This window comes from Carettochelys insculpta, chromosome 28, assembly GCF_033958435.1.
Source record: "Carettochelys insculpta isolate YL-2023 chromosome 28, ASM3395843v1, whole genome shotgun sequence".
Lineage (NCBI taxonomy): Eukaryota > Metazoa > Chordata > Testudines > Carettochelyidae > Carettochelys > Carettochelys insculpta.
Window position 1 is genome coordinate 9,125,111 of NC_134164.1, and position 14,379 is coordinate 9,139,489.

The 14,379-nt window shown below is 39.6% G+C and overlaps 1 protein-coding gene across 1 annotated transcript in view; it reads right to left on the reverse strand.

The window, feature by feature from the left end:
• The window catches only part of TANC2 (tetratricopeptide repeat, ankyrin repeat and coiled-coil containing 2), a 703,794-nt gene that overhangs the window by 192,523 nt on the left and 496,892 nt on the right, over positions 1 to 14,379 (reverse strand). Inside the window, exons 8-9 of the mRNA XM_074978796.1 lie at positions 12,439 to 12,587; positions 2,040 to 2,226 (exon numbers count right to left, since the gene is read on the reverse strand). Of these exons, the coding sequence (XP_074834897.1) occupies positions 2,040 to 2,226; positions 12,439 to 12,587 (336 nt within the window). The remainder of the gene's footprint in view (positions 1 to 2,039; positions 2,227 to 12,438; positions 12,588 to 14,379) is intronic.

A 14,379-nucleotide genomic window follows, 5' to 3' on the forward strand; every position in this document is an offset into this window, starting at 1 on the left:
TTGAAGTAGTGCCTAACTTTGAAGTTAGTTCCCAGTGTTGATTCACCCAATGTATTTTTAACTCCCAAGTACAATTTTACATTTGAATAAACAGTTTATTGTTGTAGACTTAGAAGTATCAGACTATAGATACTTACATTTAATAATTGGGCCCCACCATTTTATATTGCATACATGCAATTTCATCCTCTTCTGCTGCTTTTATTTTTTTAAACATTTGAATACACACTTGTATTCTGGAATGTATTCTGATACAGATTTTCATTTTCTTCCTATATTAGCGTGTCAAAATTTTAAATTGTTATTGGCTGATGGATTGAAATGTGACCTTAGTGGGTGTGAGATTCATTAGTATGTTCATATGCCCGGGCACTTCAGACATGTATGCCTGCCTGTTTGTTTATTGTGTGTATCTTCTAGACTAATTCATAGCCTTACTTCAACAGGCAGCTTTGCATATACACACAGACTAACATATTATCATAGCACCTATATTTCATGAAATGTACTGTATTTTCCTAAAATATACGTTATGTTTTATATACCTGAATCATACAGGATAGCTCAGTGGTTTGAGCATTGGCCTGCTAAATCCGGGTTGTGAGCTCAATCCTTGACGGGGCCATTTAGGGATATCTGTGGCAAATAGATTTAAAAAAAAAATCTGTCAGGGATGGCGATAGGCCCTGCTATGAGGGCTAGGGACTGGAATCGATGACCTCTGAAGGTCCCTCCCAGGTCTATCAGATAGGTATAGGTACAATGAAAATCAGGAAAAAATGAACACCACTTTTGGTAAAACTTGGAAAAATTCTGGTAAACATTTGTTTGAAAGGAAAATAATGAGGATTATTTACGTCTGTGTGTCCTGCAATATGGGGGGATCATAACTGTTGGTTCCACTGAATCCAGACCTGCAACATATTCAGTGGTTGGTGCATCCTTTTGCAGCGGGATCAGTGCCATGAGAGACAGGGTCTGATCCTTTGCCTTTCTAGAAACTCCGGTTGTCATTAGTATCAGTATCAGAACAAATACTGTTGGAACTTTATTCCTGTGTGCTTTCCCTTTCCAGCTGTGAAGTTTAGGCAAATCTACACCCTTGGGATCTTCATGTGAAGATTCACCTGAAAAGTGGCCTCTTCTCCCGGAAACAAGGTTAGAGGATTTTATATCTGTGAGAGTGTCCCATACTTTCACAGTCTGAGACACTGGGGCTTCAGTGTCATCTGATTCAGTTTCTACACAAGAACTCTTGTTCAGCGCCATTCTGCTTGAGAACTGTAACTAACGCATAACCTGGATCTGACTGGGGTCTCATGGCCTTCTCTGTGAGGTGCTTCCTCAGGCAGAGTCTTCATCCTTCTGAAGTTCATGGTGGGAAAGAATGATACATACAGCACTTGGTGGTGATATATACCATCCCAAAGCAGTGCTGGTGGCAGCAGAGACTAAGGAGGAATGAGGACAACAGACACCATTTTTAAATTGTGGAATTCTGGACACAATTCTACTCTCAAAAGAAGGGGATGGGTCCCCAAGATGGGGAAAACTGCGTTCCATTAATAGAATAAAATATTACAAAGCATTATGCAACTCTAACAAGCTATGTACCATTATACTGACAGAGATGAAGACTATGTAAGACTAAGCTTCAGAATTCTGACTCAGGCCATTTAGTGGTAAGAAGGAACTGGAGAATCAGTCAGTCAGAACATCCCCAGACACCAGTGGTGCTGAACTAAAGGAGATCCAGGGCTCAGGCAAAGCACAATGGATGCTACTTGCAAGTCACAGGTGCATGCATTCCTGTGTGTGGAATACACATAGGGATCAACACTCAAGAAAGTAAAATCCTTCCCACCCACTTAGATGGCATAAATCTGAACAACATTAACATGTCCTATTTAATAGCAGAAAGACAGACCCCAAAACTTACTCTCATGAAGTGCCTGGTAAACAAATATGCAGAATCATTGCACAGGTTAGGGTTTGGGAGGCGAGGGGACAGGAAGAGAGAAAGAAAGAACACTACTCACCTATAATACCACTATCTCTGCTTTCCAAAGTGGATGTAGGGCTGGTAACAGCCCCATAGTTGCACTCCTTGGCTGTAACATTTGTACTGACTGGAGGAAGGGTGGAGCAAGGACTACTGGCTGGTGGTGAGGCAGTGCTGCTCGTCAGTGTGGAGCAGGGACTTATTCGCTGTGTTACTGCTGAGGTCTGAAAAATCAAAACCAGGAACACATCACTCATCACAATCAATTACTGTGAAAAATCCTATATATAAGGAATTTGCTCCACACAATAAAGAATAGCATATGTTTTACTGCTAAAAATGAAAACACCATAATTACATTCCTTTTTGCCATGAAAAAATGAATGGTCCCAGTCCTGAATTGAACAGCAAACCTCATTAAATTTGCACAAACTGGGATTTACTATAAATTAATTTACAGTTTATATCAAAGTTTGTCAGGAAACTTTTACCATTTTTTTCCAGTTAGTCTTGTCATAAGAACAAAATAACGTTACCTGGAAGGAATGATGAGGTAAAATTTTGTTTTTCCACATAAGCAAAGAAACCCTGGTGATAATTATATTATATTGGATGATCTCACCTTTACTTACCGCTTATGGCAAGAAATAACACAAACAGGAAATCTGTGCCATTTCCATCTGGCCAGAAATCTCAGTTGGCTTGCAATTTTTGTTTTGTGAATGTTTCTTCCATTCAAGAAAAATAACAATGCTATTACACTGAATGAGGAAGTGCCAAATCCCACAAGTAAATGAAAGAAATTCCTTCCCTAGAAGAAATGCTTTCTGCACCAGAGGCAGACTTCTCAGAATTTACAGTAGTAAAATATTGGCATTGCAAGGCAAAACGAGGCAAAACTATGGCAGTATAAAAAAGACAGCATTTTACAAATTACTTCTGAAAGAATCTACAAGAAATTGTGAAGATGAATCCCACTAGAGTTAATACATTTAATATTATACAGAGATCATCTATTTAAAGAAATAAAATTTGCATATGTTGTATTTAAAAATTAGTTGTGATGAAACTGCAATTTTCTGTCAAGCTATATGCTGCAGAGATGATCTGCATGCTTCCGTGACAAAGAAAGATCTCTTTTCACAATACAATATACTCAGTTCCAGCCTGTCCTAGAAATATGTACATAAATAAGACACTGAGCTGAATTACTGAGGAGCAGCAGATTTGGGACATGGCTCATTGACCATAAAAAAGTTAATGTGGCCTCATCCACCAAATTTTATGACATCAGACCATGCACATATAATTTTATGACTTCTTGAAACTTATATAAGTATAGCTAGCATATTTTTCACAAATTAATTAAAATCCAAGTTTCAAATATCTTCAAATCTTAACATTGATTTTGATAGACACTGAACATCTTGCACGAGAAACAAACTTGATATACTTAGCCTCCCAAAAGGGAGGCTTCATATTTCAAGTGCTAGTGGTGCTCAGTGACATTGTAATAGCTATGGGGAGGTTAGAATTTCTGTTTGTAGGAACTAATTCTGCACACGAACTCTGACAAACATCTCCCATCAACCTCGATGGGAATTGTGTGTGTACCTATGGGTAAGATGCACATGCATAAACTATTTACTGTCTCTATAAAACTTGCCTGTTCAAATTTGTTGGTCACAGGTGACGACAGCAGCAAACCTATACCGTATGGATTGTAGAAAAGCCGTCACAGTCCACAAGGTAAAGTTCCTTTATTTTATCTATTAAATCACTGAGCTCTTTTAGACACAAAAGAACATTTAGTTCCAGCTCAGAATACTCCAATTGCACTTCATAGTTCAGCACCACTGATCGCCTCTGAACAGACTGATTCTCTCAAACCATTTCACTACAATAAGGGGAACTGACTTCATTTCCTAATAGCTTACTAAGCACTGCAGTACAGGGTTACTTTTCTTCACAATTGTCTCTGTTTCCGATTGACACATTTAGTCCCCTTGTACTATAATGCCTTACTTTTAGGTAAAATGTTATTGGTGTGGAGGAAATCTCAATAGAAATTAACTTTATTGAACACTTGCTTATTTTACAATGGATACTTTCATAATAAATATAGAAAACTGTACCTAACTTTTTAAAAAAATATCATTTGATCCTGGGGTGACTCAGAGAAACTAAACATTGAAACACAGTGCTTGCAAACTACAGAGGCCCTTTGAAGTTTAACTTTTTCTTTTCAAACATGATATACTTTAAGCTTGAAAAATGATTGAGACTGACTTTTGTAAGTAGGACATGTGAAACATTCATTGTCTTCTAAATTAGAAGGCAGATCCTATGTGTAGCTAGAGGGGAGCTATCCAATTTGTCACAGAAATCCCACAGTGGCTTGTGAAAATGCTCATTCACTCAGAAGGCAATCACCAGACATTTGAGGGAAAATGGAGCACTGTGCACAATAGGTGGGATCGCATAACTATAAAAAAATGAGGACTGATTCACCATTGCATTACTCTAATTCTATCCTTGCATAACTTCACTTATTTAATCATATACCACCACAGAACTGCAGCAGAGCAATGGTTAATCACGTGTATGATGTTCATTCAGACAGACCCCACATGAGCATGCTTTTATAATATTTCCTGGAGATTGCTATATATAGTAGAATGGAGGGGTATCCAGGCACTTGCAATCAGAGCTGCTGGGAAGGTTTTTCTTTTTTAGTTAGAAAATGTTGGTTTGTTGAAGCAGAATATTTTTCTGAGAACATACTAGTTTTGATGTAACTTTCACCAAAAATAGCTTCTCAGGTCCAGAATGGATTTTCTGATCAAAATCACAGAGACCACACCTGCACCTGGAAAAGCCAACAACTCAGCTGGGACATGAGAGAATGTCAGAGCAAAGATATGAACTTGGGTCCCCCATATCCTGGTTGACTACACTAACCACAAGGGTATTGGATATTCTGGTGTCTTTCTTTCTACTTTTTCAGGAAAGAAATCAAAAAGGACTGGATTTCATCCCAACATGAAAAAAGAAAATTTTTGAAATCTTTATCTTGCAGAATGGGAAAGCCATCTCCCCATACAGCTTTAGTTATAATTTATTGTCTGATTTTTCCTCATAAAAATCATCATGTATGAATATTTGCTAAATTTTTGGATTCTCTTTATTCCCTTGTCTTTTTAGGCAGCCACCTTCAGATAATCTTTTGAAGCATTAAAAACAAACCAACATGGTTCCCCTACTCTCCCTGCATAAGGCACATGCAAACTGTAATACAGAATCATGGAACTGGAAGGAACCTTGAAAGGTCATCAAGTCCAGCCAGCTGCACTCATGGCAGACCAGGCACCATATAGACCATTTCTGACTAGTTTTTGTCTAACTTGCTCTTAAAATATCAGCACAAGTTGACTATAACACTGCAAATATTGCAAACTTTTGCATACTTCTCACGGTAGAAATGACAGTACTTGACTAGTATCAGAAGGGTAGCTGAGTTAGTCTGTAGCTTCAAAAACAACATGAAGTCCTTTGGCACCTTACAGACTAAGGCTACATCTACACTACAGAGATCTTTCAAAGAAGCTCTTCCAGAAGATCTCTTCTGAAAGAGCTTCTTTTGACAGAGTGCATCGACAAAGCCCCCACTCTTTCAAAAGAACAGGCCAGAGACTGAAAATGAAGACTGTTCTTTCTAAAGAAGGGCCCCACAGAACATTTACATGCATTTTTTTTTGAAAGAAGCTGTCTAAGGGGGTGCTCTTCCTGAAACGGGAAAGGAACAGTGATTTCGAAAAGAGCACCACAGTCTTTCGATTTGTTTTCGAAAGAATGCTTTTTGTGCGTAAACGCTCCATGGGCTCTTTTGAAAAAGCTCCCTTCTTTTGAAAACTCTTTTCAAAGAACGTGCTAGTGCAGACGCAGACTAACAGATATTCTGGAACACAACATTTGTAGGCAAAGACCCACTTTGTCAGACACATTAACTAATGTGTTAATTTTCTCTACATCTAAGAGTATTTGACTTCAAATATTTAGTGTCCTAGGCTGCATCTACACACTCCGCTTCTTCTGGAAGCGACATGGTAATGTGCTGTCCAGAAGATGCTAATGAGTTGCAGATGTAAATTTCCTGCGCCTCATTACCAATGGTTTGGAGTCGGGAAGAAGCTCTTCTGGATTCCAAAATACATGTGTAGATGTGCAGCCTGAGGGTATCTTCTGGAAGAAAATTCTCCTGGAAGCCCCTTCTTCCTCAATGTTTTGAAGAAGTGGCACGTATAGATGCAGCCCTAGAAATTACAGATTTTAATCTCAGCAAGGTTTACCTCCTCTCTCTCTTAATAGGCTTATACACTCTATACCCATATCCTCCTGTATTAATTCTTTGTCGATGACATTTTTAAAAATTAGGTGTATTCATCTTTCATGGATACGAGAAAACACGCACTGCAAGTAGGTTTAAACTAATATTCTATCTCTGGCAGCGGTCAATAAAAGATGCTTCTAAGAAAGGTATCAAATCACCAATTAAGACAATTAGGTAGCAACATGCTCTCACAGAGAATTTTTTTCTAACCAATATAGCTAGTTGCTGAGCACAAAGATTTTTATTCTTTTAAAATCCTAGTAAATTTAACTGTAGGACATGTGAAAGATGGTGGGGAAGCCATCTCTTATTTACCTCCTCTCTAAATTTTACATTTCTGCCTTTTTAAGCTTTTCTCAAAATAAAATGTTTCCAGACCTCAAAATATTTTCATTATTCTTCTCAGGATATTTTTTTGTTGCTGATAAATCCTTTTTGACCTGAATGAACTGAACTGAATAATTTGATTTACTTAGATACATCTATTGCCTCTAGCAACACCATGCCTATATGCCAGTATTCAAGGTGAAGATATACTATTATTTTATATAGCAACACTGTAACACCTCCATTCCTTTCCTAGTGCAACCTAACATCTGGTTCACTTTTTGGATCACTGTTGCATATCATGCTGACAATTTCTTTCAACTGTCCATAATGATGCCAGAGGTCTTTTCCTGAGTTGCTACATCCACTTACAATCCATCTACGGATAGGAACAATACAAATGGTTCCTTCAAACGTGCATTATCTTGCACTTACATAAAATACATTACTTACATCTGACACCATGTTTTTTATGTGAATAGTTGTGCTCGGGCCTCAAAGTGTTCCAAAATCTTTCTTCTCCCTCACTAGCTTAAATAATATCGTGTAAACTATACATTTTGTTATCTCGTCTTTGGGATCTTGCAGAAAGAAAGAAGGCATACAAATGTTAAGCACTGTTATTAATCTGGTGCTGTATTTTCTCCAAAGCAGAGGGTTTCCACACTAGTTTTTCAACTGTTATTTCAAGCAAATGATTGCTTCAGTTTTAACCCTGTAACTAATAAAATCCTACTCAAACACCTTGGTATATGGAACCGCATTTATATTTACAAGCAAATTAAAATGCAGCAAAACAATGGTAGACCCAGCTTTCCCTAGCTGACGAACACACCACACTTGTGTGAAGTGCCACAGCATTTACCAGATGATATTCTTATATTCTTATCAACACTTGTTTGTAATATTACTACTGGAACCACTTAGCAACAAGATGGTTGGTGAATGGACATACTCAAACTTAAAATATGCTACCCTTCACTAGCATATGTAACATATGTTTGTACGGATACAGAAATATACTCACTATATATTCCTCAATGCCAATTTTAAATATCTCTCCATTTATAAGACCATTCTGTATTTTCAGTATTGTTGCCACATTTATTGTTATATTTCCACTAAATCATTTGAAAAAGTAAACTTTACTATACTGATCTCATGTTCCTTTGTGCTTTACTGTAACCAATAAGCCAAAAGAAAGGTTATCAAAAGCAGGGGGAAAAGGCTTTGCTCTTTGGCATTTCTCAACTATGAAAACACGCTCAACTAAGAAAAAGAATATAAAAAGCTGCAACTATTTTAGCAATTTGGGTAAGAAAATGTATCCCTTGCTATAAACAAAATAAAGGACTTGAGTGGAAATGCGACGTGGTGGATTTATAGATTGGACAGTTTTAGTTAAAACAGCTCTATTCCTTATCTTCATTCTACCTCAGCCCTGGAGACATTGCAAATAATTATATTCTCATTTCAGGGGGCAGAGCATGCTCAGAATAGCAAACAGCTGTCAAGTCTTAGCTTTTTATACAGCTTCTGCTTTCACTTCTCAAACTAATGAATTAAAATCTAGAGTTTTTTTTTTAAATTCCAGTGCATAATAGTATCAGAGTTTCAATCAAATGTGAGCATCTCTGCAATTAATCTTTGCAAACCCCAGCCACATCCCTACCCCCTCACTTATGCTGAAGCATTAGCTATCTGAGGTAGTTTAGAAGAACTGCAGGGGAGCTGTGACAGGTGTTGCAGTGTAGAAGGTTCTCTACTCTGGGAAATACTTAGACAGGCTCTCATCCTTGGGCCAGATTTACACTAAAGACATGTCAGTATAACTTAGTCATTCAGAGATGTGAGAATTCCACACTCCCACACAGCAGTTACCCTGACTAACTACCTGAGTAGATAGCACTGTGTTGGTGTGGGAACTTCACCCAGTGGTATAGCTAGTCTCTTGGGGAGAGAGTTAACTATGCCAATGGCAAAAGCTCTATCAGCAGTGCAGGAGCCTCTTTAACTGACAGCATTTTAAGTGTAGACATACCCTCAGAGGGATGTGATTAGACACAAGAGAATCACAAATGCTAGTCACACAAATGCCAGGAGATTCACAAAGTACAATTGGCCTCAAGCTTGGACAAGGCTATCAAAACAAAAAGCAGTCAAGCAGCACTTTAAAGACTAGCAAAATAGTTTATTAGGTGAGCTTTCATGGGACAGACCCACTTCTTCAGACCATATCCAGACCAGAACAGACTCAATATTTAAGGCACAGAGAACCAAAAACAGTAAGCAAGGAGGACAAATCAGAAAAAGATAATCAAGGTGAGCAAATCAGAGAGTGGAGGGGTTGGGGGGGAGGTCAAGAATTAGATTAAGCCAAGTATGCAGACGAGCCCCTATAGTGACTCAGAAAGTTCCCATCCCGGTTTAAACCATGTGTTAATGTGCCGAATTTGAATATAAAAGCCAGCTCGGCTGCTTCCCTTCGAAGAACGGTGCAAAAATTCTTTTTCAATAACACACATACCTTTAGAACATTAATAGAATACCTTTATTCTATTTATTTATTACATCTATCAGGGATGGTTCAGATAGTACTTGGTCCTGCCATTGGGGCAGGGGGCTGGACTCGATGGCCTCTCGAGGTCCCTTCCAGTCCTAGTGCTCTATGATTCTACATTCTATTAATGACCTAAAGGTATGTGTGTTATTGAAAAAGAATTTTCACACCGTTCTTCAAAGGGAAGCAGCCGAGCTGGCTTTTATATTCAAATTCGGCACATTAACACATGGTTTAAACCGGGATGGGAACTTTCTGAGTCACTATAGGGGCTCGTCTGCATACTTGGCTTAATCTAATTCTTGACCTCCCCCCAACCCCTCCACTCTCTGATTTGCTCACCTTGATTATCTTTTTCTGATTTGTCCTCCTTGCTTACTGTTTTTCGTTCTCTGTGCCTTAAATATTGAGTCTGTTCTGGTCTGGCTATGGTCTGAAGAAGTGGGTCTGTCCCACGAAAGCTCACCTAATAAACTATTTTGCTAGTTTGCTGCTTGACTGCTTTTTGTTTTGATAGTGTATAGACTAGCACTGCTTCCTCTCTGTTATTATTGGACAAGGCTGTTTGACAGTCCTCCAGGCCAAAGGGGATCGCTGAACTCACACCTTCACAAGGAAGGGTTGAGACACTAACAGGACTGAATTAAATTACCTATTTAAACTGGTCATCAGCAGCTCAGATGTGGACTTTAAGGAAATATGCAACACTGACAGGGGAGGCAATGCTCACAAAAACAAAAACCCACAAATTTAACTTGGTAAATGAAAAACTTGGGTTTTCTGTATCTTCGCTAAGCACATGAATAGTGTTCAAAGAGCCTCTGTAACTTTTTTATGCAAAAATTGGTGCAGAGCCCAAGATACAACACTACTTCAGAGTGCAACGGTCACTGCTGCCTCTGTAAAGATATTTTCTTTTACTTACTCTTAAAAAGCCTATTTTCAGAAAAGATGGGTTTTAATTAAAAAAGCCAACAACAAAAGGAACAATTTACAGTAGAAATCTCTATTCTGCTTTGAAGTATTCAATTCAAATAAGTGCCTGTTAAAACTACACTTTCTAGCACAATGTACTATACACTGCATTTCAAAGACAGCCAACAAAATTTACACAAAAATATGAAATCATGAAAACCTTAATAAAAGTGTTAAAGAATAACCATTTGACAAAAATCCATTTCCTTTCCTCCAAAGAGAAAAGCATGTTAACCCTTTGTCGCACTTGTGCCATGAACTGCTCAAAAACACTTACGGAAGTCTATGAAAACATAGTCAGCCCTCTTCTCCCACACCAAACACTCAGTCTCCCTGCAGCAGGGGTGCCAGCAGGGGAACGTGGTGCAGGGAGGGCCATCCAGAGGGGCAGAGAGGGATGCCACATTTAGCAGTTAACATTTTGGCAGGACCATAAGGGGTGGTGCACCTCCCTCATGCTATCACAAGTCTGCAGGTTTCAATCTGTCCTGCTGATGGAACATTCTTTTCTCTAGGTTAGCCGCTCTACAGCTGACAGTCTTCTTTGGACACCAATAACTCTGGCTACTAACTATACCTCATCTACCTACCCTCTCCCATTGCTCCCGCTTTTCCCCACTCAGCTGATCCAACCTCCCTCTCTTGCTCTGGCACCTGCACTACTAACATATCTGCAAGTAATAGCCTCCTTTTATTTATTTAAAAAAATTCAGTTGAATTCAAGAGTGAATTTAGCTGTGTCTACACGTGCACGCTACTTCGAAGTAGCGGCACTAACTTCGAAATAGCGCCCGTCGCGGCTACACGCGTCGGGCGCTATTTCGAAGTTAACTTCGACATTAGGCGGCGAGACGTCGAAGTCGCTAACCTCATGAGGGGATCGGAATAGCGCCCTACTTCGACGTTCAACGTCGAAGTAGGGACCGTGTAGACGATCCGTGTCCCGCAACGTCAAAATTGCCGGGTCCTCCATGGCGGCCATCAGCTGGGGGGTTGAGAGATGCTCTCTCTCCAGCCCCTGCGGGGCTCTGTGGTCACCGTGGGCAGCAGCCCTTAGCCCAGGGCTTTTGGCTGCTGCTGCGGCAGCTGGGGATCCATGCTGCAGGCACAGGGTCTGCAACCAGTTGTCAGCTCTGTGTATCTTGTGTTGTTTAGTGCAACTGTGTCTGGCAGGGGCCCTTTAAGGGAGCGGCTTGCTGTTGAGTCCGCCCTGTGACCCTGTCTGCAGCTGTGCCTGGCACCCTTATTTCGATGTGTGCTACTTTGGCGTGTAGACGTACCCTCGCAGCGCCTATTTCGCTGTGGTGCCGCGCAACGTCGAAGTTGAACATCGACGTTGCCAGCCCTGGAGGACGTGTAGACATTATTGATCGAAATAGCCTATTTCGATGTTGCTACATCGAAATAAGCTATTTCGATGTTGGCTTCACGTGTAGACGTAGCCCTTCACTGCTAAAAATGACAGAATACATTTTTAAAAATTCTCCTCAGTGACAGTGTAAGTTGAAAGAGCCAAGAAGAGTACTGAAAACGAGGAACTTTCCTGAATAACCAGAAAAATAAAAAATATCTAATGACATTTCAGATGGGACCCCATGCCAGTGGCCAAGGCAGGGCTAGAAGGCAGACCTTAAATTAACTGGGTAACTAGTGAACTGCTAACATTCAACCACTCAACTATTTCAATATCCCTGCTTGAGATATCCAGAAAGATGAGTTAAGTTCAATTATAATTTGACTAAAATAATTTAGTCTTTGTATATATTTTCAGCTTTGAGTCATCTAATTATGTGCATGGGAGCAAGTCATGTGGGCATCTATAAAATGAAAATAATAATATCTACCTGCCCTTCCAGGGGATTTGTGAGGCTTATGTCATGTTTCTAAAGTGCTTTAAAAGCCTCACAAGAAAGGTGCATAGAATACAAATTATTTTGATCACTATTCTACTACTATAATATGGTAAGAGAGGCTATTGTCCTGTACAGTCTTGCAGCTCCAACAGGAAAATGGCAGAAATTATTACAAATGGTATCGGCTGTTCCTATAAACATGTATTGCCACTGCATATTTATGAACCACAGTTTAATAATGTGGCATTATTATCTTTCTTCTCTTATGAAAATCATTCTGTCTCTTACCACAAACATACTGTACCTTTGTAATGCTGAGGAGAGTTCTTACCTGATTCTCATCCTGCACCTCCATGCTGTACTGGGGCCCTGTCTGTACTTCTGTGACTTTCTCTCCAAGGAGGAAGCCCAGGCGAGTCATGAGTGTGTTTGCTGCCTCATCTACGGATGGAGGGGGTCCCAACTCTTGCTCAGCTTCACCTGAACAAAGAGAAAAACATAATTCACAATGGAAATTGTTTAACTTTACTATTGTTCACTTACTGTTTTAATTGTCCAAGTAAAGACAACTTTTCAAACAGCAATGCCGCTATACAGGTTTTCAAGTCACATACATCTTCTTTGTCTCACTCAACACTATTTGCTGGACATTCATTGAATTAGATTGTCACCTAACATTTCTTTAAATACTTTCCTTTACTTCTTCTCTCTCTGCTCATTAACTACTGTTCTCAACACCTCATTTATGGCAAGATGCAGATAGTCATCCCTTTTCCCCTGAAGTTCATGACAAAGCCCTCCAGGAACAACCTAGAGAAGGAGTGTTGCGAAAATGTAATCCTGAAAGCATGCTCCTCTCACACACAAAACCAAATCAGTCACCTTCATGGCACTTGCAAAGAACTTATGACTATATGTGAATCATCTGATCTTTTGTTAGAAATTCACTTGAGGCATCCAGAGCAGTAGACTCACAATTTTAAGCAGCTGAAATTCATTATTTCATAACAAAATGAACTTGTTTACAGACTGATATATTATTCATTAGGAAAGGTGGAGTAATATAACAGTTCCATTTTCAACCATCTCAGGGCTAGACAAGTCAGTTCAATTCACATGTGTGTCGTCCGAAACTCAATTTGAGTGCACTCCTTACAGCACCCCTTTGGTAAATTAAAGTCTTTCACATTCTCAAAGGCTGCTGCTAGTCTACTGCTCCTAGTGAGCCAAGTTCAAGGTCATGCATTCAGTTCACATAAGCCTGAAAAAGCTTTTAGTGATCTCAATTATAGTCATACAGATGAAAAGAGCTTTTAAAGGAATACAGACAATGCTGATTAATGAGGATGATTAAACAAATACCTATGGGGAGTCCACCTTGTTTCACAGCTTCAGCGTCTCCCGTATAACATAAGACTCCGCAATCATAACAACCATCCACCTTGTGAAATACACAACCCTGAATTGTCTTAAATGGAGGCTTCATTGCTACGAGAAGGAATATTTTCACCCAGAGACCTCTCACTGAAAATGCCCTTCCTTCCTGACATCAAGGAGCTAATACTGTCACATCCTTCATGAGAATGGAGGGCTGTGTCTGAAACAGAATCAGCCTGATTCTGCTGCACAGGAGGCTGCCTGAACAGAGGAGATGAACCCAGTTCTATATGTGTCACAATACAATGGAGAGTTGGAGGCAAGGAAACCTGTAAAGGAGAAGGGGTTAGAGAATCCAGTGCTGAAGGCTTTGAAGAACTTCCCATCATACAGCCTAGTTATTTCACTGCCTTCACTGATGAAAGTTCCTTTTTAAACCTTGGGTAACTAACAAATGACACGTGAGTTATTCTGAAGTAAAAGCACCATGAGAACCATGCTCTTTACTTTTACCACAAAGTAAACTCATTGAGGTCAACATCTGGAGGAAATATAGAACTGCTTTCCTGAACAGTAAAATTAAAATGCCTGGTCTTAATTGTGCTTATACCTCAGATAAAATGTTTTTTTTTTTTAAACGAGTGAAGACAAGTCTCTGGCTACGTGCTATACTGAAGACTGGCTTGGTTCTGAAAGTGTCGATGAAGGGACAGAATACATGGACCATCTCAATTAATTTCACTGCAGTGGTGTATGGGGGCGAGAAACAGGTTTGTCATTAGCCAGACCCAAACTATAGCTCTTTATAGCCGTGTCTACACGTGCACGCTACTTCGAAGTAGTGGCACTAACTTCGAAATAGCGCCCGTCATGGCTACACGTGTTGGGCGCTATT